General features: G+C 45.0%; 1 protein-coding gene across 3 annotated transcripts in view; it reads right to left on the minus strand.

The window, feature by feature from the left end:
• Window positions 1–27,131, minus strand: part of Bcorl1 (BCL6 corepressor like 1) — an 80,670-nt gene that overhangs the window by 39,880 nt on the left and 13,659 nt on the right. For all 3 annotated transcript variants that reach the window (XM_070039741.1, XM_070039742.1, XM_070039743.1), the window contains 4 exons: window positions 16,084–16,213; window positions 11,935–12,025; window positions 8,408–11,671; window positions 516–681 (listed from right to left, as the gene is read on the minus strand). In XM_070039741.1, coding sequence (XP_069895842.1) covers window positions 516–681; window positions 8,408–11,671; window positions 11,935–12,025; window positions 16,084–16,169 — 3,607 coding nt within the window. In that variant the 5' untranslated portion in view covers window positions 16,170–16,213. The remainder of the gene's footprint in view (window positions 1–515; window positions 682–8,407; window positions 11,672–11,934; window positions 12,026–16,083; window positions 16,214–27,131) is intronic.

Genomic DNA, 27,131 nt, shown 5'->3' on the forward strand with positions numbered 1-27,131 from the left:
TGCCTTGCATGCAAGAGGCCCTGGGTTCGATTCCTCAGCACCACATAAGCAAAAAGAAAAAAGCCAGAAGTGGCGCTGTGGCTCAAGTGGTAGAGTGCTAGCCTTGAGCTGAAGAGCTGAAGGAAAGCGCCCAGGCCCAGAGCTCAGGCCCCACAACCGGACCCCCCCCCACAAAAAAAAAATCTGAATGCTCATATACCTGCTTCTTTAAGCCTAGATCCACTTCTACGAAATAAGGTGGCAACTCTGTTGTAGGACTGCCACTTGTCTGTCTTCAAACCATCTCCTTTGGTCTTCACACTGCAATATTATAGTGTGAGGAAGAACATGCCCCTGCTCCTTCCTCCCTAATCTCTGGCTTTTTTTTTTTTTTTGGTCAATTCTATCTCTCTTCCAACAGTGAAGAAGGCTTGCTTTTCAGTCAATCTCTGAGTTTTTTTTTCTCTACCAAAAATGCCACAAATATCCCTCTGGAGCTCAGCCTAGTTGGCTGGGGCCTGTGGGGGGAGGCCTACCTTCTTCGTGGCCGTCTGTGCATTTTCCTGGAGACTGAGATTCCGAGTTTGTTGGTTTCCGGTGCTTGTGCTTTCCCCTGACTCCATTGTGCTCTTTTCCTGAATCTGAAGCCCCCCTGGGGCTTTTCTTGGTGGGTTCCTGGGGATCACTTGGCAGCTTCCGGCACTGTGCAGAGGTAAGAGGAGAGTTTAAGGTCAGTTTTGCTTCTTAAGAAAGCTCTCCAGGGGATGGGGGGGGAGTAGGAGAAAAATGAGGGAGGGGGGTGACAAGTTCAACAAGAAATGTACTTACTATCTTACTTATGTAACTGTAACCCCTCTGTACATCACCTTGACAATAAAAAGAAAGAAAGCTCTCCAATGGTCCAACCACATGCCTGTTTGTAATATATGGGCACAAGTTGCCCAGAATAGGGGTCTGGCAAACAGGAGCTCCAGTGGGCTATAAAGGCTCTACTGAACTGAATCCAGCACACTTGCTGGTCCCCATAGCCAACCACACCCACCATTTTGAACAAGTCTTACAGAATCTGTATTCATAAGTCACTGAACATACATCTAAAATCCCTTTAACAGGAAAATACTGAAAGGGGTGACATTGATCAAGATGATGGACTATGCTCCTTTGTACAACTACTTAAGGCTAATAAAAATATTTTTAAGGGTACAAGCTGGGCATTGGTGGCCTACGCCGGAGGCTGCAATCTGAGGATGGAGTTTCAAAGCCAGCCTGGACAGGAAAGTCCATGAGACTTTTATGTCCAATTAACTGTCAGAAAACTGGAAGTGGCGCTGTGGCTCAAATGGTAGAGCTCTTGGTTTGAGCTGAAGAGCTCAGGGACAGCACCTGGACCCAGACTTCAAGCCCCATGACTGACAAAAAAAAAGGGGGGGCACAATAAACTATATGGAAAATGACTTATGTAGCTTGTGGGCAGGGATGGGAGGAGAAAATTGAGGGAAAGTGAAGGAAGGAGAGTTATTGTCCAAAACAAGAAATGTAATCAGGGGCTGGGAAGGTGGCTCAGTGGTAGAGCGCCTGCCTTGCATGCATTAGGCCCGGAGTTCGATTCCTCAGCACCACATAAGCAAAAAGAAAAAAGCCAGAAGTGGTGCTGTGGCTCAAGTGGTAGAGCGCTAGCCTTGAGCTGAAGAGCTGAGGGACAGCACCTAGGCCCAGAGTTCAGGCCCCACGACCGGACCCCCTCCCCCCCAAAAAAGAAATGTAATCATTATCTGCCTTTTGAAATGGTAGCCCGTTTGTACAACACCTTTAAAAAGACGCAAAGCTGCTGGACATGAGTGGCTCATGCCTATAATCCTAGCTAATCAAAAAGCTAAAATCTGAGGATCAAAGTTCAAAGCCAGCTATGGCAGGAAAGATCTCCAACTAACCACCGAAGAGCCAGAGGGGGAGCTGGGGCTCAAGCGGTAGAATGCTAAAACAAAAACAAAAACAAAAAAACAACACCTTAGGGACATAAGTCAGGCCTTGAGTTAAAGGCCCAGGACTGGCACAATAAATAAATGAACGAACAAATGAATGAATGTTGCAAAGCCAGGAACAACCCATATACCTGAACACCAACAGGGAGCCAAACACTAAAGTAAAAACCTCTAAGTGAGGTGACTAAACTGTTCAAATAACTGAATGGTATTGACACTAACACCTGAAAAAATAATTGAGTATAGGCCAAGTGCAAGAAAAATTGTCTTTTCAGTTGTAAATAAATACCAGAAAACAGATCCAGACAGGCAGAAAGAAAAACCACACAAAACAGTTCCTATCTCTACACATTTATGAAATGAGAGTATAAGGTTCAGTCTAGGAATCTGGCTTAGTGGTAGAATGCTTGCCGAGCATAAATGAAGCCCTGAGTTCAACTCTTAGTACCACATAAACAGAGAAAGGCAGGCGTGGCACTGTGGTTTAAGTAGTAGAATGCTAGCCTTGAACACAGAGAGGCTCAGAGACAGTGCAAGGCCCTAAGCTCAAGTCCCAGGACTGGCAAAGGAAAGTATAAGGTTCAGGCATGGTTAATAAGGCTACTTTAATTCTACAGCACTTTCAACTTTTCAAAAAGACTTATCTGTATTATTTAGTCAATCCTAAGAAGCTAGTACTATCCTCATCAAACAGATAGATGAGGAAAATGAGACTCTGAGACAAAAGGTTAAATGACTTTCCCTGGACAACACACAGACTGATGGGTACGCCTGCTCAGGGTGCCCACTTACCTTGCCACCCTGAAAATTACTCATTTGTGCTTGCAGTCAGAAACACATAGGATCTCAGACTAAGACCCAAGGGTCTTGGCCCCAAGCCTGGGCCTCTTCACATCAACTGTCACTAGACTCCTCCCCTATTTGTTTCCTCATCTGCTTTGGCTAAGTTCCACTCGCACCTATGACCCAGGTCATTCCACAAGCACTATGATTGTGCTTATACACTGCAAGGACACTATCAGCCTAACAGTCACAGTTTTTCACAAGCTCTGAGGACTTACTGCCCTGAACAAGAATAACAGCAAGGCAGGAATTTCCAGTATCCCAGTATCAAGGAAGTGTAGAATAAGCAAAAGGTGTTTTCTTTTTTTTTCTCTCTTCCAGTCATGGAGCTTGAACTCAGGGCCTGAGCCCTGTCCCTGAGCTCTTTTGCTCGAGGCTAGCACTTTACCATTTTGAGCCACATCTCCACTTGCAATTTACTAGTAGTTAATTGGACATGAGTCTGAGAGACTTTTCTGTCTGGGCTGTCTTTGATCTCAACCTCCTGTGTAGCTAGTATTAAAGGCATGAGCCATCAGCACCTGGCCAAGCAAAAGGTTTAAACAATGAAAGCAGGTTTTAGGAGGAAAGGAACAGTTAAATGTGCTTGAAGTTGTATGAACTTAGATGTATGATGGTTCATCTCATTGCATTGAGAAGCACCTAGGAGCTTAGTAAACCATGCCTCTGGGTTTGTGTATGAAGTTGCTTCTAGAGAGCATTAAATAGAAGATGAAGACTCACCCTGAATGTGGGTAGCATCCAATGGCTGGGGGACCAGATGCAAAAAGGGGGGAAAGAAGAGGGAGCCTCATAATATGGACATTCTTTCTCTGTTCCCAGGCTGCCAGAATGTAAGTTGCACTGCTCTGCCACACCCATTCCACCTTCTAGAAGTTTAACATGATCAAGGTCCAGCTAAGAGGATGGTGGATATATTACTGACAGAATAGTGTTGAGGGGATTTAACTAGGGGGAGGGGTTCTCTGTTAATCAAGAGATTGTACTGCCCTATCCCATAATATCGTCTTTCCGACTCAGCAGAGGACTAAGCTGAAATTCAAATTCAGTTTCTTCCCTTTGCTTGCTATCAGTCCCTACTACTCAAACTGGAAGAAAACAAAGAATTGAAGCGGGACACTGGAGGCTCACACCTATAGCTATTCTGAGGATCTGAGGATCATGGTTCAAAGCCAGCCAGGAAAGTCCATGAGACTCTTATTTCCAATAACCACCAAAAATCCAGATGTGAAGCTGTGGCTCAAAGTGATCAAGCACTAAAAGAGCTCAGGGACAGTGCCTATGCCCCATGACGACGACAACAACAACAACAAAAACAATAAAAAACAACAAAAGAATTTGGAGCAAAGAGGAAGACAAAAAACAGTTGCTTAAAATCTTCTAGTGTGGAGTAAAACTATTTTAAATCAGTGTGAATAAAGTTAAATGCACATAAATATGAACATGTCCTATTTATTTTGGAATATAATTTTAGCTGGCTCTTCTTTCAAGTACAGATCATTAATTTTTACTTCTTAAGGTAGACAAAAACAAGTGAAACAGAACATCTAGAAGGGATTTCTGTCTCTATCTACAAGGGCAGCAATGAAAATAAAAATATATTGTTCACCACAACTTATACAAAAAGTTGGGATGGCAGAGATATGGTGAAAGATGAATGCTTTGGTAACCAGGATTTTAAAATATTTTTCAAAGACTGAAAAGACAGGGGCTGGGAAGTTAGCTCAGTGGTAGAGTGCTTGCCTTGCATGCATGAGGCCCTGGGTTCGATTCCTCAGCACCACATGCAAAAAGAAAAAAAACCGGAAGTGGCGCTGTGGCTCAAGTGGTAGAGTGCTAGCCTTGAGCTGAAGAGCTGAGGGACAGCGCCCAGGCCCAGAGTTCAGGCCCCACGACCGGACCCAAAGACTGAAAAGACAATAGAATACATGCAGCATTAAATGAAGCACAACTCTCTCATGGTCCAGAAAGCCCTTTCAGATTCTGAAAGGCCTTGGACAGATGACACGGGGTGATTATTCTTGGCCATACCCCAGAAGAGATAGTTTTGAATTAACCCTTAATCATAGTTTGCTTATCATCAGTTTCTTTCTCAGGAACCTAACAAAAATGATCTGGGGTGGGAGGAATGGCTCAGGTAGCAGAGTGCCAGCCAATGAGAGAAAATGTTATATACCAAGTTCAAGTCCCTGTCTGTGACCAAAAAAAAAGAGATCTAATTTTCTTATTTCTTCCCACATACAGATTAACTAAATTGTCATGAGTAGTCACTCAGTATGGATTCTTGCACTCCCATCCTGTAACTTTATTCTCTGCTCTCTATATTTGTAAACAGGTCCACCGAACTCTTCATCTCATACTGAAGGGGCTGTGCCTGCATGCCACTGAGTCATCAAAAAGACACAACAGGCCTGGGAAGGTGGGTCAGTGTAGAGTGCTTGCCTTGCATGCATGAGGCCCTGGGTTTTATTCCTCAGTACCACATAAACAGAAAAAGCCAGAAGTGGCAATGTGGCTCAAGTGGTAGAGTGTTAGCCTTGAGCTGAAGAGCTGAGGGACAGTGCCCTGAGTTAAAGCCCCAGGACTGGCAAAAAAAAAAAAAAAAAAAAGACATAAGCGCTGGGACACCATTGGCTCATGCCTGTAATCCTAGCTACTCAGGAGGCTGAGATCTGAGGATTGCAGTTCAAAGCCAGCCCCAGCAGGAAAGTCCTTGAGATACTTATCTCCAACTAACCACCAGAAAAGCAGAAGTGGCGCTGTGGCTCAAGTGGTAGAGCACTTGCTTTGAGCTGAAAAGCTCAGGGACAGCGCTCAGGCCCAGAGTTCAATCCCCATGACCAACAACAAAAAAAAGACATAAGCTCCATAAGGGAAAGGACCACATCTATTTTGTTTGTAGCTCTAACAATAAAAACAGCAGCCACTGGGGCTGGGAAGGTGGCTCAGTGGTAGAACGCTTGCCTTGCATGTATAAGGCCCTGGGTTCGATTCCTCAGCCCCACATAAGCAAAAAGAAAAACGCCAGAAGTGGTGCTGTGGCTCAAGTGGTAGAGCGCTAGCCTTGAGCTGAAGAGCTGAGGGACAGCGCCCAAGCCCAGAGTTCAGGCCCCACGACTGGACCAAAAAACAAAAAACAAAAAACAGCAGCCACTAACACTGAGCATTTACTATGTGCAAGGAGTTTTAAGCACTTGTATATCATCTCCTTCAGTCTTCTAATAACAGCTTTACAATTCAGTTATTCAAGTATACATTTCAACTGTGTCAATATAGTCACAGCCTTGTGTAACTTTATCATTTACTTAGTTCTGGAACTTTCTTGTTACCCTGAACGAACACTTCATAGGCATTAATCAGCTACCCCTTTTCCAATTCCCCACCCTCCCAAGCCCTAGGAAACCAATCATGTACTTTTTCTCTATTGTTTGTCTATTCTAGACATTTCATGTAATTATCCCATTTAATTTTCACAGCAATCCTATGAGTAAGTTGTCACTGTTTCATTAACCAGATGAAAAAAAACTAAGGGTCAGAGCTAGGAAAAGACTGAAGCTCTGTTACAGACCTTATAGGGGCACACTCATCACCAGTCCTCTGGTACTCTCTTAAATAAGTAGTGCCATTGCCTGGGAGGGAGTGGCATAGGAAACTACTCAGTAAATATTGGCTAAACATTCAGTGAGGTGGTTCAGATAAGGAAAGTTGAAGAGAGTATGGCATTGCTGAAGACTTTGAAGCCAAAGAGACCAGAGTTGTAGTTTCAGCTCTGCCATTTTGTAGCAGTGTAACTTTGGCTAATATCTTCTCTAAGCCTATTTTCTTCACCTCTAAATTGGGTGTAGTATTTCTCTCATAGGATTATTATAAGGATTAAATTAAATAACATATGTAGAGAGCACTTAGTATTTAGTAAAAATTCTATGTTAAGAACTCTAATGATATGGATTATTACTATGATTATTTGGCAGTTAACCTGGCCAAATGTCATACATTGTACTGTGTACGATCCATGTTCCTATTATGCATGTCTCTCACATATAAGGGGTACGTATGAAGTCACTAAGTAAAATCCACCCAGACTCTCCCCCAGGGTATTTTTTATCATTTCTTTTGGGAATAATGGTAACATAATTCAGGGCCATGCATAGGGTAGGCAAGCTCTCTATCACTGAGCTACACCCCTAGCCTGTTTATGAGACCCTCTTGCCTTAGGCTCTAGAATTCTGGATCCCTGGGATTCTTAACCTGAAGTATATAGGTGGGCATTGGGGAGGGAATGGGTCTATGAATATACTGAAATTATTGGCAAACTTCTGAGGTCATGTTTCTGGGGACCAGGTCCATGGCTCTCAAAATGATCTCCAGCCCAAAATTGACTAAAAGTTTGTGCCACAAATCCATGGCACTCTGGCTAGTAATTTGTCCCTTAAAGTATATCAACTGTGAAAATATGTTAACAGAACTTCCCATTGTTCCAAGTGTTGAACAAGCTCTATCACTGCACTGTCTCAAGAATTTCCTCCAGGTTGGAGGCATGGCTCAGGTGGGTGAGTGACAGCCAATAACCAAAAGTATCAGATACTGAATCTGAGTCCCAGTCTCTGGAAAAAAAAAAAAAAAAGAACTTGCATGGCTTCATGGCTTACCAATATTTTCAGTTCCCCTTAGGAAGAGGAGTAGATGCAAATCAAGTACTCCTGGCCTACCTTTTTTTGTGCCATTCCTGGTACTTGAACTCAGGGCCTGAGCACTGTCCCTGAGAGTTTGTGCTCAAGACTAGTGCTCTACCACTTGAGCCACAGCTCTACTTCTGCCTTTTCTGGTGGTTAATTGGAGATAAGAGTCTCATGGATTTTCCTGCCCCAGCTGGCTTCAAACTTAGATCATCAAATCTGAGCCTTCTGAGTAGCTAGGATTACAGGTATGAGCCACCAACATCCAGGTTGGCCCACCTTTTTACTTCATACTCTGCCCCTACCCATAATCTGTCTATTGTGAACTGAGACTGGATGCCCATCTGTATCACCTGCCACATTCTCAAGTGCCAAAACCCAGTGCTGCCACCTGTTCAAACAGGAAAGTGCCAAGATTCTGGTGGATTATCCTGGAATCCCAGTGGGCTCTGGTCCCATAATACTCCAAGCAGATCCAAAGAAGGATCTTCCAGTAATGCAAGGAATGTCTTGCCATAGGCTCCTTCTCATCCTGGACCCCAATATCTCAAGGCTAGTAATCAATCATCTTGTTAAATGGTAAGGAAGAATGGTTACTCAGGAAAGAGTGTGCTACTAATTGATTTTCCTCTCCAATACTTTCTTCGGCTTTACAACCTCATGGGACAATCGCTTCCCTGGCTCCCAAGATTGGATCATTCGCTCTATCCTAAATGAAAAAGTCTGCCCCTTCCTCGGTGAAAACACCATTCATATACAGAGAATGTAAGTTAGAAAGGAAAAAGCCTTCACATCAGTGCTGTTTACATAGGTACTCAAGAACAGTGGGGTTTAGGAGGAGCTCAAATGCAAATGAGATCTGCAGACGAAGCAGACCAAAAAGGTCTCTCCTCAACCCTTGAGCTCAGACTGGGCACTGGCACTCACCTTGGATCCCAGGGAACTCCGGACTATGGGCTTGACTTGAGGTGGAGGTGGCAGCTGCTGTTCCTCAGCTTCTTTCTCTTTGCCACACTTCATCTTCTTGGGTGGCAGAGATTCTGTCACTTCATCTGGCTGCCACTTGTTCTTGCAAGTAAAGACCCCAACACTTTCCCGCTTCACTCGAGGCTGCCCGGCCTTAGCTCGCACTTCCGCTTGACCCCTCGGGGGAGCTACTGGGAGGCCATCAGCCCGGAAACAGCTGGCTAAATTGAAGACCACATCACCATCCACCTTTTCCATTTTCACCCGCCCCAGATCCACCTGGCTTCCAAGCTGCGAAAGCTCTGTGCTGGAGCCCCTCTTGCTGCTTGGAACCACGTCCAAGATAAGTTCCTTGGGGTGGCTGTCATGAGGTAGCAAAGGCAGCTCAGACATCTTGCGCAGGTTCTGGGGAGTGGCCAGGACCAGCTCATGAGACATATAGGTAGCCAGCACTTGGTTCTTAGGCTTTGTGTCTCCTGCTAGCTTCAAGCCACAAGCCGCCTGGGGACTTTCCATCTTAAGAGTACTATCAGAACAGAGGTGGCTGTCTGATTCCTCGGGCTCCTGATTCACTCTTATGTCCCCACTGCTAGGTGGAACTGACAGAGCCAGGGTCCCTGTCTGAGGGCTGAGAGTCAGGAGGACAGGATTCACTTGTTCTTCATAAGGCTTGGCAGCAATCCGGCAAGTTTTGTTCTTTGTGACAGTGTCCTGCTCTGGAGAAAAGGGGCCCCCGGGCCGCGACTGCCCCTCAGGAAGTCCATGCACAGCTTCACTGGGGCCAAGAGATGGCACACCAGAAAACTCTGGTCTGATGGACATCCCCTGACTGGGAGTCAGCTGCCCGGCACTGGAAATGCCAATGGAAAGTAGAGATGCTTGGTGGTATGGTGACCAGCCAACAGGCAGGACCTGGGTGCTGGTGGGTTTCCCATTGACTGAACACCGTGGATAAATATTTGCCTGCCCTGTAGGTTTCCACAAGGAAAGTTCCTTGGTTTGGCACCCTGGCAGCCCAGGGGCAATACGGGTTGGGGTGTAACGAGTCTTTGCTGTGCTTGGCTGTCCTTCAGCACCAGTCTGGGTGCCCTTTTTGCCACATGCGGCACCAGTGCTCTTGGGCTCTCCTTGATCAATGATGGAGATGGGCTCCTGCTTGGGGAGATGGCGGGGGTCTCGAGTGAGGCCCAGGTTGGGCTCTTTGTTCAGCAGCAGAGATGCAGGCACTGGGTTGGCCACTCCCACATATGTGCCAGGAATGGTGCTGATCAGCGCAGTGGAGTTTTTCACCCAGGTGCTGGGATCCCCGTTCCTCACAATCTCAGGGAAGATCACAAAGGGTGAGGACGTAGAGCCCAGGCAGGAGGTAACATTGCTGCCAGCAGCCTGGGTTGTGCGCTGAGACCTCGACAGGACTGTGGAGAGGAGGGCCTTGCTGCTGGTGTGTACTGGCGTCAACACGGGCATGGGAGGTGTTTTGCGCTGGTTCGGCAAGGGAAGCTTCTGGCGGTTAGACTTGGAGGAGAGGTCAAGGGGCATCTCGCTGCACTCTGGTGGAGAGGCCATCTCCCGTTCTAGCTGTGGAGGTGATTTGAGGGGAGAGAAGGTAATAGAACTCCCTTCTGTTTGCTGCTCAGCACCACCTGGCATCTTGGTGGGGTGTGGTGGGACTGAGCTCCCACCAGGGGCTGGCAACAAAGGCTGTGCAGTTGGAAGCACCTTGGCAGAAGCGGTGGTGAGGGAGGTATCTGCCAAAGGCCCGGGGACCCCATCAGGTGTGGGCTGGGTGGTAGAGCTACTGGATGGGGAAGTGCACGGGAGTCTGTTCACTTCCAGAGAGACTAGCTTAGAATCTGATGTCAGAGGACGGGTCACAGAAAATGCATATGGGTAAGACCGGAGTTCCGGTGAGGCCAGCACGCCCGGGAGACACCTGTCCTGCAGGTAGGATGGCAGGACAGGGAGCGTCAGAGTGGAGGACACTCCCAGGGTAGTTGGCAGTGTGGCCACACTGAGTGGCTGCCCACAGCTTGGAGGTGGGATATAAACCAGTGGCTGGTTTGGGGTTAGCACTGTCCCTGGTTGAAAAGACAGAGGGACTTTTTGCATAGCTGGTGCCTGAGCTGTAGGAAAACACACTCGACTCAAACTGAAGGAAGCTGGGATGGGGGCCGAAGTGGGAATGGCAGTTGGTGTGGCAGCCGGCATGGGCGTGGGGGCTGGAGTAAAGATTGGGGCTGGGGTGGGTGCAGGCACGGGCGTGGGAGCAAAGGCAGGAATGAGGGTAGGGGTAGAAGGCGGGCCAGAGGACGGCGTTGGAGTGGGCATCGGCACAGACGGAGGGGCAGGGGCTGCTGGAGGTGTGGATGCTGGCATAGGAGCCAAAACTGGTGTGGGCACCGGAGCGAGGACCAAAGTGGGAGCTGAAGGAGTCCCAGAAGCCTGGATCAGGGCCAAAGGAGGGGCTGAAACGGGCACTGAGAGAGGAGTAGGAGCAGGAGCTGACAGGGGGACTGCGACCGAGGGTGGAGCAGATGCTGGCACAGGCACCAACACAGAGGCTGACACAGACAGGGGGCTTGAGTCCGAGATAAGAGTGGGTACTGAGGGTGGTGCTGGGGCCTGGGCCAGAGCAGGGACTGGCGCTAGGGGAGGAGAAGGAGCTGAAACCGAAGTAGCAACTTGGACTGGAACTAGCCCAGAATGGGGTACTGGGGCAGGGACAGAGAGGGGAACCTGGAATGGATCTGGAACAGATGGGGGTACAGAGGCCGAACCAGGAGCAGGGGGACAAATGGGAGCTGGCAGCGAACTAAAGTTAGTGGTAACCAGAGGCAGGCTCCCATCCACGGGGACTCCGGTTCCCAAAGTTGCCAAAATGAAAGTATTCTTGTCCCCAACACCGTGCCTTGAGTCCAAAGCCTTTACCCCAGCTGCTGAGCAGTCAACTTGCTTGCTCATTTGCGTGCCGAGGGGAGTCCAAGAGCAGTCGGCCCTGCTGTTGCAGGCCTCGGGGCTGTCAGGAGTGGGCAGTTTGAGCCCGTCTCCTGGGCTGCTCAGTGGCACCAGGAGCCCCTCAGCCTCTGCAGTATTCCCAGCATAGTCCATTTTCGACTGGAGATCATCAGGCTGCTCCTCGGACTTGTGCCCAAGTTTTTCTGTCGCACTGCCATCTGAGTCTGCCCCCCGGGCATTGCTGCCACTTCCAACTGCGGTGAGCTCCACCTGCAATGACAGAACAGTGTGCCCACTGTTGTTGAGTTCCTTTTGGCTGGTGCATGTATCCTGAAGGCCTTGAGAGACAACTCCTGGTCCTCTCTGCGACTCAACCAACTAGATCTTGGCAGAAGCAAAGCAAAGCCAGCCGATATCTGCCCCACCAACAGTAACCCAGGGGAAATACCCAGTCTCCCTCTAGCCCTCCTGCTCATATAGGAAAACCTGCCTCACCTTTGGAGGGCAGCATGTGGCAGCTCATAACTCCTTACCTTGGAAAAACTGCCGCCAACACAAAACTCCTGAGATCCAAAGTGCTGGCAGTCACCTGTCGTGGACTCCTCATCAGAAAGAGGTGCTCTTCTGGCATGGGAGACACAACCAGAGGAGGGATATGAAGCTCAGATCTGGAATCACCACGGCTTTCCCCAAAAGGCTCTCTGCCTGCTTGGTTTCCCCCAAAACCATCCTGTGTCATTACCCAGAGTGGCTTGGGGGATATCACAATGTATTGGTGGAGGGGGCGGGGTGGGGGGCGTGTTTCCAGGATGCAAAGCAGAGTGTCCACATGTAGCATTGCAAGTTCCTGCAAAGCACACTGGTCTGAGTAGATTCTTGTCTCTGGGATGTTCATCCTGCTTTCTAGGGTTCTTTCCAAAAGGACCCCTCCAGAACCTTCAAATTCCTCCCTCTTCCTCCCCCTCCCAAGAGCTTACCCACCAAGGTAACCATTCAGGATCCATGAGGCATTGCTCATATGGGAGAGAGATATGAACCACTGCAGGCCTCAAAAGCTACACAAACTGTTTCTTTTCTTCTCTTTTCTTTTTCTTTCTTTCTTTCTTTTTTTTTTTTTTTTTGCCAGTCTTGAGGCTTGAATTCAGGACCTGGGTGCAATCTCTGGGCTCATTTTGCTCAGGGTTAGCACTCTACCACTTGAGCCACAGCACCACTTCCAGCCTTTTCTGTGATTAATTGGACGCAAGAGTCTCAAGGACTTTCCTGTTGTGGCTGGCTTCAAAACGTGATCTTCAGATCTCAGCCTCCTGAGTAGCTAGGATTACAAGTTTAAGCCAACTATGCATGGCTTCTAATAAATGTTTCTTCAAGGAAGGAGTGAATTAATGGTAGAATGACTAATGACTAGAACAGGCCATCTGGGACCAGCAGAAAACCCATGTCCCCAGTTCTGTAGTCCACAACTGTAGCTGATAAAGCCTGGCAGGCTTCTACAACATAACTTCCAGAGTTAATGTCCAAGAGAAGTTTTATACCCATAGTGTCTAAGTTTTACAAGTTGGAAATGTGGAGGGAGATGATTTTTACATACGATAGGATAATACTTTGGAAATCAGCTGTAGCACGACCTAGATTGTGGTAAGGTGATGATAACACATGGATGAATGAGATCAGAAGTAGTAATGCTTAAAAGGTCATTTTAAACACTAGGTATATTTGGTAATTGAGCATCCCAAAAGAGGTTTGTAAAGAGGAAAAATCAGATTTTGAGACCATTCTTGGCAGCTATGTAAGGGTAACTTGTTTCCTGGTTTCTTAGATGCTGTTCCACATCTCTACAAAGTGTCCACTACTTAGAACTAGACCAACATAACTTACCAGTGAATATTGAATATCTACACAAAGCAACACCACCATTTTGCTTTGCTGTAGATCATGTCTTATTAGTTATCTACGGATAACATATACACAGGAAAATCTCAGCTGCTGTCTCTCAGAAGAATTCATCTTATTTTCCTTGGTCTTGATTTTTGGAGTCGAAAATTAAATTCATTTTAAGCCGATCTCTAACTTGTTCCTCAGTATGGAACAAATTATGTTTAATATCATGCATTAATGGCTATCAGGCTAAGAGCTTCAGAAAATAAGCCAGTCTATTTTTTTAGTCTTAACCTTAGAAAAGCATATACCTCTAGAGTTAGGAACAGGAGAAAAAGGTAGATTAAACAAAAACATAAAGCCGAGTAGTGCCAGTGGCTCATGCCTGTAGTCCTAGCTATTGAGGAGGCTAAGATCTGAGGATCACGGTTCAAAGCGAGCCCTGGCAGGAAAGTCCATGAGACTCAATTATCTCCCATTAATCACCAAAAACCCAGAAGTAGTGCAATAGCTCAAAGTGGTAGGCTGCTAGTCTTGAGAAAAAAAAAAAGCTCAGGGACAGCACCCAGGCCCTGAGTTCAAGCCCCAGGACTAACTAACAAACAAACAAAAAACAATATGGGCTGGGAGCCAGTGGCTCACATTCTATAGTCCTAGCTACTCAGGAGGCTGAGATCTGAGGATGGTGGTTCAAAGTCAGCCCAGCCAGGGCAGAAAAGTCCTTTGAGACTCTTATCTCCAATTAACCACCAAAAAGCTGGAGGTGGAGCTATGGGTCAAGTGGTAGAATGCTAGCCTTGGGCAAAAATATCAGGGACTATGACCAGTCTCTGAGTTCAAGCCCCAGGACTGGCACAATAAAGCAAAAACATGGGGCTGGGGTATAGCTTCATGGTACAGCACGTGCTTAGTATCCCTAAGTTCCTGAGTTTCTCCAGAGCACCACAAAAATACATAAAACAAAGACATCCATTCATGGGGCTTGACTTCAGGGCCTTGTACTCTCTCTTGGCTTTCTTGCTTAAGACTGTGCTCTACCACTTGAGTCATACCTCCATTTCCAGATTTTTTTGGTTTAATTGGAGATAAGAGTCTATTAAGACTTCTAACAATTTTCTGCCCAGGCTGATTTCAAACTGTGATCCTCAAATCTCAGTCCGCTGGGTAATTATGATTATAGGCGTGAGCCACTAGTACCTGGCTCATTCCCCTTTCACTTTGAAATTACCAACTGAACCACCAGAAAACACCTGCAAGCACAGGAGAACTTAGTCTTCTTTTAAAATGGAGAGACATCACAGATACCACATGTAGCCAACATATGAAAACAAAATATAAACTTTGAAGAGCATTTTAGGTGCCCTTAGTACAGGGCATTATCAGGAAATGGCCTACCTGGGTCAACCAAATATTGTTATAATCAGAAAATGGAAAACACACAAATCAGACAAGCATCACCAACTCTCAAGCTTGTATTAACACTATGTTCATAAATTTAACTGTGGGACTGTTTAGGGAAATGAAGGGGAGGACAGAAAAGGAAAGAGAATAATGAGGATGAATACATGGTGTCTGTGTATGAAGATGGCATAGGGAAACTCACTAAAAGCTACTGAACAATAGAGGGTAAAGAGAACCAGGAAAAAGAGCAACAGATGAGGTCAATCTGGCTAAATTATAATATATGCATGAACAAATGATGAAACTCCTTTGTACAGTTAATGTACTCTGAAAAAAAAAAGAATCACAAGCCAGGCACCAGTGGCTCATGCCTATAATCCTGGCTCCTCAGAAGGCTGAGATAAGAGGATTGTGGTTCAAAGCCAGCCCAGGCAGGAAAGTCTGTGAGACCCTTATCTCCAATTAACCACCAGAAAACTGGAAGAGGTGCTATGGCTCAAAGTGGTACAGCACTAGCCTTGAGCAAAGGGGCTCAGGGACAGCCCTAAGAGTGACCAAAAAAATGAAAAATGACTCACAGAAAAGTAAAGCAGGTTTTATGGGGAGGGAGGTACCAGCAGGAGTGAGGAGGGCCAACAGAGAAGGTGAAGGGGTGAATACCGTAAAAGCACTTTATAGGCATATATGAAAATGGAACAATGACACCCGTTGAGATTGTGTCTGTGTGTCTGTGTGTGTGCTTATCCTGGGGCTGGAACTCAGAGCCTGCACACTTTCACTGAGCTTTTTTACCCAAGACTAGCTACCCAGCTGGGCACCGGTGGCTCACACCTGTAATCCTAGCTACTTTAGGAGGCTGAGATCTGAGGATCTCGATTCAAAGCCAGCCCAGGCAGGAAAGGCCATAAGACTCTTATCTCCAATCCACTCAGAAAACCAGAAGTGGCACTGTGGCTCAAGACATAGAGTGGTAGCCTTGAGCTGAAGAGCTGAGGGACAGCACCCAAGCCGAGAGTTCAAGTCCCACGACTGACAAAAACAAAACAAAACAAAACTAGCCACCTCTCCACCTCTGGTGGTTTTGGTGATTAATTGGAGTCTCATGGTCTTTCTTGCCTGGGCTGCTTGACCACAATCCTCAGATCTCAGCCTCCTGAGTAGATAGGATTATAGCTGAGAGCCACTAGTGCCTGATAGTTCTTAACAAACTAATACTAACAAAGGCCATCTGAATAGGGACAGCATGGCAAGGCAGTTCACTCCCCTAACCTCAGATTCAGCCCATCTCAGGGGAATTAGAAACAACCAGGAGTCTTGTCCACAGGCCTTACTACATACTACCCCTCTATGGGCAGTTACCACTCACTGGAAGTCTGGCAACAAACACTATCAAACCTCCTCACCTCTCCTCGTTGATGCCACACATGCGAATCCGGTCAGAACTGGTCCAGTTGTGCACGCCGCTGTAGAGCGGTGCTGTAGAGATCATGACAGCCACTCACCACCAGATAAGATCTGCCGTGGCCACTCCCCCTGGGAAAAAAAGAATCCCCCAAAGTCAAAACTCAGTACAGGACAGCTTCTTTACCAGGCTTTTATACAGAAACTTAAATTGAAGTTACTTATAGCATTAAAATATTAAAGCAGACTCTCCCAAACCATCCTGCTATGGAAAAATAAAAGTCCAAATAGGGGAAATGGTGCCATTGGTTTCCCAGGAATATATGTTTCAGGGTGGACATGAAGACTCAGAAAATCACTTGGTGATTCTAAAATTCTCTTCAAAGACATATATGCTAGAGTTGTTGAGGAAATTCAATCTATTGTAGACAAATGAAATGACAGCTTATTTTTCTGTACATATTTAGCGTAAGTGACTACAATTAGAGGCATACACCCATTTGAATAACAAGTGCATTGCCAAGACCAGGGGTCTTTTTCACATCTGCTCTCTAATCCATTGGTACTGAAGGATCTGAGTGATGAAACCAATTTAAGCACTCCAGAGGAAGCACATGCTTTCTTCACAAGCTCTTCAAGTGTAATCTGTTCTGCCTCCAAGTTGGTCATAATGCACCTATCTAACATAGTAGAAAAGCTGCCCCTGAATTGGGTGCAATACTCCTTGTACTCTGTCCACAAGCAAACAAAAACAAAGCTCCATCAAGAACTACGTATTAGCTGGGCTCTGGTGGCTCACACCTGTAAGCTCAGCAAGCTGTGCTTGGAGCATAGTGGTTCAAAGCTAGCTTGGGCAGGAAAGTCCGTCAGACTCTTATCTCTAATTAATCATCAGAAAACCAGAAGTGGAGCTGTGGCTCAAAATGGTAGATCAATAGCCTTGCACAGAAAAGCTCAGGGACAGCACCCCAGGCCCTGAGTTCAAGCACCATGACCAACAACTACAGCAAAAAGAACCACATATGTCTTTGTCCCTTCATATTAGTCTGCCACCCCCATAATCTACCTCTTCCTTCACCAACCACTATCCAGCTCTTGCCATTGACAACCACTGCACAGTCAATTCTACTTCTAGCTAAGGAAGTAACAAGAAAAAGAGCTTTATCCAAAGAGCCTGTCTTGAGGCCCTTAAACTCCAAACTTATTCTATTAGCTAAAATCCTTATTCATCAAAACTCTAAACAGAACCCTACAGTGATGAGAATTTTCTATTCTCTATGTCTCAGAGTACGGTCACATCATAAATTTGTTCTATTTATCATTTTAATCCTTTTTCAATCTTGTTCATTGTCAATAGCATTCACTTATTCATTGAACAAATATCTACTGAGCTTTTACTATGTGCCAGAACTGTCCTAGGTACCGGGGATTTAACTGAATAAAATAGACTCAAATCCATGACTACAGCATGCTTAAATTCTTCAAGGATAAGATGTATAAGAAGTATGTTAAATCATTTTATGTTATAGCATGTTACAAGGTATACCACACAGGCTAAGGAGCATGGGAGACCATGTGTATGGTATATGTGAATGAATGGACTATGACTTGAAATAGGGTGATCAGGGTATTCCTTCCTGAGAAGGACATATTTCAGCAACCCAAAGGAGATAAGCAAGCAATAAAGCTATCTGGGGGGAGAGCATTCCAGTAAAAGAGTATATGCAAAGGTCCTCAGGCAAAGGGCTATCTGCTAAGGTCAAGGAAGTGCCAGGAGGCCAGGTGGCTAGCCCTAAAAGGAAGGAAGGTGTCAAGCGAGGACAGCAAAGATGCCCCCTTTTTGCATACTTTCCCCTTTCCTAGCTTTCCTGACCCAGTGGCAGGTGGCTTCTCTGTTACCCTTCTTGTCCACCCTAGAATCTTGGGTATTCACTGAAGACTGCCCCTTACCTCTGTGTGTCTTTTTTTTTTTTGGTCGTGGTCGTGGGGCTTGAACTCTGGGCTTGGATGCTGTCCCTGAGCTCATCAGCTCAAGGCAAGTGCTCTACTGTTTGAGCCACAGCACCACTTCCGGTTTTCTGGTGGTTCACTGGAGATAAGAGTCTCACAGACTTTCCTGCCCAGGCTGGCTTTGAACCACGATCCTCAGATCTCAGCCTCCTGAGTAGCTAGGATTACAGGTGTGAGCCATGAGCACCTGGCTGTGTGTGTCTCTTCTTAACTCTGTTACTATCTCTCATTTCTTTTCCTTCCTGTTTTCCAAAGTTCATCCCTCTCTCCTTAACTCCACTCTCTCCTATGCTTCTCTATTCCTTCTACTGTTTCTTCGTCCTCCTCTTTCTCTTCCCCCTGTTGTTCTCCCAATGTGCTCTCTCTCTCATACACACACTCACACACACACACACACACACACACACACACACACACACACACACACACACACACACACAATTCTCTTCTCCTGTCTCTCTCTAAGCACAGTCACCACTCCAACTTTCCCTTCTCACTTCTCTTCCCATCCTCTCTTGACTTGGTGTCATTTTCTTCATTTACCTGAGGTTCCTCTTCAGTCTCTCCTCCTACTTTTCTCTCTTCCTTTTTATCTTCCTCTACTTTTTGCCTCCTGCTGTCTCTGCCTTCTCTTTCTAATCTTTGTCTATCTGCATCGTTTTCCTCAGTGCTTTTCTGGCTCTTACTGGCTTTTCCTCACAGCCTCTATCTCTTTGCCTATGGATGTCAGCTCTGCCTATCCCTTCTCTCTTATCTATGAGCTCCCACTGTTTCAATTCACCCCTGGGTGCGCTGACAACTTCCACATCTGTATCTCTAGTCTTGACCTCTCTCCATAGGCCCAGACCTGAATTCCCAGCTGCCATCAACTCACTGTTAATTGGATGTCCACTGAGCCTCTCAAATCCAACGGGTCTCAAACCAGACTCATTATCTACTCCTGTAAATGTGCTCCCCACACGCCATGCCAGACACAGCATGCTTCCTGTCTTAGTTAATAGCACTGTCCCCTAGCCTGGAAATTTGTTCAACTCCTCTCCTCTTCACTGCCCAGATACAATCAGGAGTCAAATCTTGATAAAGCCTCTTCTCCTCTTCTCCTTACCCCTCTTGCCACTGCCCTGGTGCAGGCTCTCATCATCTCACACCAGGAATATTACACTGGCCGCTTAACTGCTCCCTCTACCTATCTCTTGATTCTACAATCAATTCATCTCCTAAAGCACTGATTCGATCAAGTCTCCCCTCCCTCATCAAAAGCCATCAGAATTAAACGAGATTCCTAGCACATCCTTCAGGGCCCTCAGGACTTGGCCTCAAACCTTCTCTTCAGTCTCCTCTTCTGCTATTTCTTGCCCTTTCCCTGCCAACCTAGCCATGTCAGATCCTGACCCTTCCCTAAACAGGCCATCCAGTTTCAGGTCTCTGCTGCTTCCTCACTCTGAAATGGCCTTTTCCCACCCCCTGTGACCCCTCTTCCCCTTGCTGTCATCCCTCAATGCCTGGTTTAAATGTCATTGTGTCATCCCCTCCACCTCAGTCCCTGATCAGTTAACCCCTCCATCTCTGGTTCTCCTCCAACACCTAATTCCTACCTTTAGCCTTGTACTGATTTTCCTCTGTTGTGTGATTAGCTGGGAGTATGGCATGTCTGTCTCCCCTACCACACAATCAGCTACTTGAGGAAAGAATAACATCTTTTTTTTGTCTCTGGTTCCTCTGAAACACCTTACACATAGCAAGTACGCAGTAAATGCATGTTATATGGTACTGAATTCTGGATCTGAATTGAGGTGATGACCCTGAGAAATCACAAGAAGCAAAAATCAACCAAGAAAGAAAAAAGAAAAAGAAAACACCTCCGCCAATACTTGCTTACTATAGAAAAGTACCTGCATTATCTATAGCATACCTTTCAGAGATGCCTGATTCTACCTCAGTTTATCATCTCTGACTTATTTTGCACCTCTGTAAATTGCAGATAACTGATAGATAAGAAAACTTGTCTTGCCTCATAGAGTCTGGATTAACCTCCTTCCTTGGTGTGGAAAAAGTTTTGCCTGAACTAGCCATCTAATTCCTTCACTCCATATAAATTTGTGCTTTTTGACTTTTTCTTGGAAATAACTATAACATCTGTCTGATTCCCTTGCTGATTAATGAATAGAATAAAATCTTTAACACGTGTTTGTTTTTATATCTGTACAAGAGTCATGACTTTTTACTTTTTCTGAAAATAATTTTTTTAACATTTTGAAGCCAATTACATGAGCTAGCATAATTTTAGAGATTTTTTTTTAACAAAGGTGCCATTTGCCAGATGTGATGACATCTGCTTGTAATACTAGCACTCTGGAAGGTAGAGATGAGAAGACTAAGTGTTCAAGGCCAGCCTGGGTTACATAGCAAGATCCTGTTGAAACAACAAAATGAGCATATTGGTTAATGAAGTATTGACTATTTCTTAGAATATCTTGGAATAGTCTTCAATCAACCAACAACAGCTCAGCCTATTGGTGGATCCACCAAAAATTTTTTTTCATCTTTCCTCTCTAGGAAGTATTAGAGGACTCAGGCAATGAGAAGTACCATTCTCACCATGAAATGAATTTCGACAAAAATTTCTACAAGTTTTAGTTGATACTTAAATATATGTGGACAGTAGGTATGTCAATGAGCATGGTTTTTTTCCCTGTCAGTTTTCTTTTTCTGCTGTTTAGGAGTGATTAGTAAGCTTGTAGATTGTAGAATAGAAATCATGGAGGGAATCCCAGGGTTTGGAAACAGAACAACATAGCAAATATATCCTAAATAGTTTTTAGGCCAAACAAAAACACAGAAGGAAAAGTAAGGTAAAGCTAAATGTGCTCATGACACATACTATATGACTACCTACAATACAAAACTGATACTGGATGCCCCATCCTAAAGATAAGAGTATTCACTGAAATCTTTGCCTCTCAAACTTAGATCATGGTTCTGTCAAAGTATCATCCCTATATATTTGAGGCCCTCTTTTTCTAATTAACAATACTGTTTGTAATCAAAGGGAGGGGAGGAGCAGAAACACAGGCACAACACTGAGCTAAGTAGTTTATACCAGAAGGTAAAATGGGTGTAGCCAGACAGTCAAAGGTGCATCCTGATGGCAAGAGATGAATTGGGATGATCCAAATTAACCACTATTTCCCAAGCTAGAATGACTGGGGAGCTCATTCCAAATACAGATTCCATAAGTCTCAAATACATGCACTCTCATTCAGTATGCCTTGTTCTTGTTGTTGTTGTTGTTGTTGTTGTTGTTGTTGTTGGTGGTGGTGGTGGTGGTGGTGGTGGTGTGTGTGTGTGTGTGTGTGTGTGTGTGTGTGTGTGTGTGTGTGTGTGTGTGTGTGTGTGTGTGTGTGTGTGTGTGTGCCAGTTCTGAGGCTTGAACTCAGGGCCCAGACGGACACTGTCCCTGAGCTTTTGTGTTCAAGGATAGTGTTCTATGACTTGAATCACAGCTCTACTTCCACCTTTTTGGTAGCTAATTGTAGAAACCTCCCAAGGCTGGCTTTAAAGTGCAATCCTCAGATCTCAGCTTCCTGAATAGCTAGAAATACTGGAGTGAGCCACTGGCACCCAGCTAGCCTTAGGTTTTCTTTAATTTTTTAATGCCCAATCAAATTAAAAACCACTCAACTATAAACTACTCAAGGGAGATGAGCAAAAAGAAAATACTTTTTGGATAAACACACATACACACAGGTAAGTTCTACTAGTGTGCACACATTCATGCCAGCTTGCATTCACTAGAAGCATGCACAGTCATGTGTGTGTGTGCATGGACATGAGTATACACTCATGTTCTTGCTTTCTCTGATGGGAACTATCACATCAAAGGCAAAGTTCCAAAAAGGAACTTGGAAGAAACATGGTAATACCAAATGACCCAGTGAGCAGAAGCACAAGGATATGAAATACCTCAAAGAATTTTCCCAGATGTCACAACTATGTAATTGGTAAGAAATGAACAGCTGCATGGCCTAAGAATTAAATGCTAGTCAATGCCTGGGAGACAGAGGGACCACTGTGGAGGGAATAACACCAAAGTTATATTCAACTTATAGTCAAACAAAAGAGAGCAAATGTTCCATCAACTCAAAGTGATAAATGTGGTTGAAAAAATAAAATTTTTCAGCTGGGCACCTGTAACTCTAGCTCCTCTTAATTCTAGGAGGCTGACATCTGAGAATTGCAGTTTGAAGTAAGCCTAAGCAAGTAAGTCCATGAGACTCTTATCTCCAATTAACTACAAAAAAAAGCCAGAAGTAGGGGCTGGGAAGGTGGCTCAGTGGTAGAACGCTTGCCTTGCAAGCCTGAGGCCCTGGGTTCGATTCCTTAGCACCACATAAGCAAAAAGAAAAAAGTCAGAAGTGGCTCTGTGGCTCAAGTGGTAGAGCGCTAGCCTTGAGCTGAAGAGCTGAGGGATAGCGCCCAGGCCCAGAGTTCAGGCCCCACGACCGGACCCCCCCCCCAAAAAAAAAGCCAGAAGTGGAGCTGTGGTTTAAGTGGTAGAGAACTAGCCTTAAGTGAAAGAGCTAAGGTACAGTGTCCAGGCCCTGAGTTTAAGGCTGAATACTTATATGCACATACACACACAGGTGCAAGAGCACACACGCACATACACACACACACAGGTGCAAGAGCACACACGCACGCGCACGCGCACACACACACACACACACACACACACACACACACATGCACACAACTTTTTCAATTCAGGAGACCTATGCATATAGAATCATAAAGACAGTCTGAAATCCAAGGAAAGGAGTCCAACAAGTGGGCAGCAGAGAGCAGGGAGCAAGCATAATCATCACTCTGGAACAAAAGAGAACAGAACAAAGTTATTAATTGTATCTTTACAATGGTGAAAATAGCGGCTAAGCTAAGGGCAAGCAGGTAGTAAAAGAGATACCTAAATGATATAAAAAAATTTAATTCAAAGGAGGAGGAAAAAAATCAAAGACGAGAGCAGGTATAAAGGCATGAAACAAGCTTGTGGCATACAATAACCAAAAGGAAAGAAATGAAATAGGGGAACCTGAAATATTTCACCATCATAGGCCAAACTGAAACTGTGGGGAAGCACTGAAGACAGACATTTTAGTAAGGTTTAGAGAGAATGTTATCAAAAGGGTAAGAATATCACGTCATAGCACAGGTCAGGGTTGGGGGAGAGTTATTAATAGAGGATGAACAAGAGTAAAATCCAAACATATTATGGGTAGGGTAGACATGTTTGTCTTGTTTTGAAATGGAGATGCCAACCCAAGCATATTTCACAACAATTACAAGCAAACTCATTGGCATCATTGTGCTTATGAGGAAGAGTAAAGCCTTTAAAGGAGTTAAAGAACATGTATCTGACAAGTGTTTTATTCTAAGATGGATGTTGCTTCCAAAGTATTTAACCTTAAGAATGGCAGTGTGGCTGGGCTCCAGTGGTTCCTGCCTGTAATCCTAGCTGCTCCTCAGGAGGCTGAGATCTGAAGATCATGGTTCAAAGCCAGCCTGGGCAGAAAAGTACAAGATCATCTTATCTCCAATAAACTCCTCTGAAAAAGCTGGAAGTGGTGCTGTGGCTCAAGTGGTAGAGTGTTGGCCTTGAGCATAAAGAGGCTCAGGGACAATGCCCAATCCCTGAGTTGAAGCCCCAAAAAAGAATGGCAAAAAAGACTGGCAAAAAAGAATGGCAGTGTGGTTGGGTACTGTACAGTGGCTCATGCCTATGTTTCTACTTACTTAGGAAGCTAAGATCTAAGAATCACACAGTTCAAAGCCAGCCCAGGCAGGAAATTCTGTAAGACTTTTTCTCCAGTTAAGCACCAAAAAGCCAGAAGCAGAGCTGTGGCTCAAGCTGCAGAGCACTAACCTTGAGCATAAAAGCTCAGGCACAGCGCTCTGGCCCTGAGTTCAAGCCTCAGGACTGGCACAGACATAGACAGACAGACAGACAGACAGACAGACAGACAGACAGACAGACAGACAGACACACACACACACACACACACACACACACACACACACAAATATATTAGCAGAGTGTTCATCTACTTGAAAGGTAGTCCAGAAGTATATAACTTCCTTTCTATCAAAAAACCTTTTAAGTACTGAACAAATCTGGCAACTTATAGGACATAATGGGACCCTCTACACAGCATGAAACCTGTCAGTTTGCTCATGTCTGTACTCTACCATCAAGACAGTAAATTAAAATCCCAAGATTAAGAAAGTCTCAGTTTAACTAAATCTGGTAGTACTCTCCCATGCTCCTTTTGGCTCATACTGCCTAGTGACCTGGAAGCAATTATGACTTTTAAAAAAATGAAAGAGTGAGAAAATATTCAGCTTGAAGCCTGGCCCTGAATCTGTCCTCAAGAGGATAGGCGTGGCTAGTAGACAGGAGGGTTGAGTAACTTATGACTAATGAAGAAAGAAAACTAACTTTGGGACTTACTACTCCAATAGAAACCCAGAGCACTGGGTGAAGCTCCCATAAGATAGAGACAAACTTCACAGAAACAAAGGAGAAGCCATCTCATTATCCTACTTTGAGAAAAGCAGCAAAGACATCCTCAAGACCAAGAGAAATCCAAAAGACCTTGAGATCCCAGCGCTAAAATGAAAAGTCCAGCCACTGGAGGGCTTTTAAGAGAAGTCAAAACCAGCAGAGTGCCAGTGGAGAACCAGTGGCTCACACCTGTAATCCTAGCTACTCAGGAGGCTGAGATTTGGAAACTGTGCTCGAAAGCCAGCCCAGGCAGGAAAAGTCTGAGACTCTTATTTTTTTTTTTTTTTTGTCAGTTGTGGGGCTTGAACTCTGGGCCTGAGTGCTGTCCCTCAGCTCTTCAGCTCAAGGCAAGCACTCTACCACTTGAGCTATAGCCCCACTTCCGGTTTTCTGGTGGTTTATTGGAGATAGGCGTCTCACGGTCTTTCCTGCCCTGGCTGGCTTTGAACCTCGATCCTCAGATCTCAGCCTCCTGAGTAGCTTGGATTGCAGGCATGAGCCACTGGCACCCGGCAAGTCTGAGACTCTTATCTCCAATTAACCACTAAAAAGTTGGAAGTGGAGCTGTAGCTCAAGTGGTAGAGTGCTAGCCTTGAGCATAAAAGCTCTGCAACTGCACCCTGAGTTCAAGTCCTAGGACCGGCACAAAGATTAAAGAGAGTGGGGGGAGGGAGGGAGGGAGGGAGAGAGAGAAGATAAAACTTATGGAGCCATTGTTTTCCAAAGGAAAGTGTACACACACTCCCCAAGTAAAACCTTCCCTAGCTTTAGCAACAAAACTGTTTTATTTCTATATTTTCAGTTCTAATGATTGAACCTAAGGCCTTGTACTTATGTGTAGCTCATGCCAGGCAAGTGCTCTACTACTGACCTATACCTCCAGCTCTAGACTGCAGATCTTATCCTCCTCATTGCTCTGCCTCCTTCCATGAATATTCAACAGGAATATAACGTTCCTGTTTTCCCTGTTTCATCATATACCTGACCTCCAATAAGAATGTTCTAATTCAAACTGTTCTGTTTCAATGACTTCCCATAGAGAAGTTATCTTTTCTGCCATTAACTAGCTACCATACCCAGATATGCAACAGTCCTGTATATATGCCCCAATCATGTTACTTTGAAACTTCATGCAAAGTAGTTTCTTAAGCGGGTGCTGGTGGCGCACGCCTGTAATTGTAGCTACTCAGGAGGCTGAGATCTGAGGATCATGGTTCAAAGCCAGCCAGGGCAGAAAAGTCCGTGAGACTCTTATCTCCAATTAACCACTAGAAAATGAGAACTAGAGCTGTGACTTAAAGTGGTAGAGTGCTAGTCCTGAGCAAAAGAGCTCAGGGACAGCACTGAGGCCCAGTTCAAGCCCCATGACTAACTGAAAAAAGAAAAGAAAAAGAAAAGAAAATCCCTCCATCCCCACTTCTACCAAAGAATCAGACTTATAAGGACATTCTATTCTGTTCCCACATACATTAATTTTGTATTGAACAGGAAGGGTAACTAGCTGTCTACATATGGTTCCAGCACAGACACCTTCACAAATTCCTTGAGTCCCTCCATTCTTAAAACTTTGTCTATAAATATTTATGAGTCTGAATACAAAGTAATGTTAACTGTCAGTTAAACACATAAGAGCCTCCTCATTCAAATGAATGTAGTTACTGCCAACATAGTCACCTCAGGAGACTGGACTTTCACCTCAGTAACTGGATGGCCAAGGCTTACAATCTCCCTTGGAGCTCTTGAGAGCACTTCCATACAAACTCATCTATACCCTTTTCAAACTCCCAGCTACTGGTGCTGTGTCCCATCCTTTCAGGGACAATTTGATGTTTAAAAATACCCCGAATGCATTCAGAATCATCTAATCAAACAGAAGCAGCATTAAACAGAGCCATCTAAAACAGTACCTGGAAAAGTGACTCCAGGACCAGCAACCTAAACTTAGGTGGAGACCCTGAGAAGTACTTCCAGTCTCTATTTCTCAGCCATGTTAATACACCCATTTACCATGGCATTTGCCAAATGCAGATGCACTGTTTATATCTACAACTGAGTAAAACAACCAGTACTTAAGAACCAGAGGTATTCTATTCCAATGATAAGGTGGGTCAAAGCAAAAGTTTTCATCATTTACTTAGTTTCATGTCACTAGATTGTTTTAGTGAGTCTATACATTATGTCATGAACCTTTTCCCTATAATTCAAACGTTACTCACTTCTATTTCTTACTTCAAGGAAACTATTCAACTCAATTCAAGGAAAATACCTCATCATAGCTTTATGCTAGACCTAAGCCCTAGCTATGAGAGTTTATACAACTTCTGATGGGCATCTAGGAAACTTAAGTATCACTATGAAATTAATCAGTCCTCAAAATGCCAATCCACCTAAATTGTCACCCTAAGTAAGTAAATAGGGTCTTTCTTTTAAGCACTTCTAATTTCTGACAGACCAAAGATAAGAGCCTTGGTCTTCCTTAGT

This window comes from Dipodomys merriami, unplaced genomic scaffold (assembly GCF_024711535.1).
Source record: "Dipodomys merriami isolate MVZ:Mamm:240054 unplaced genomic scaffold, mDipMer1.0.p SCAF_3, whole genome shotgun sequence".
NCBI classification, from domain to species: domain Eukaryota; kingdom Metazoa; phylum Chordata; class Mammalia; order Rodentia; family Heteromyidae; genus Dipodomys; species Dipodomys merriami.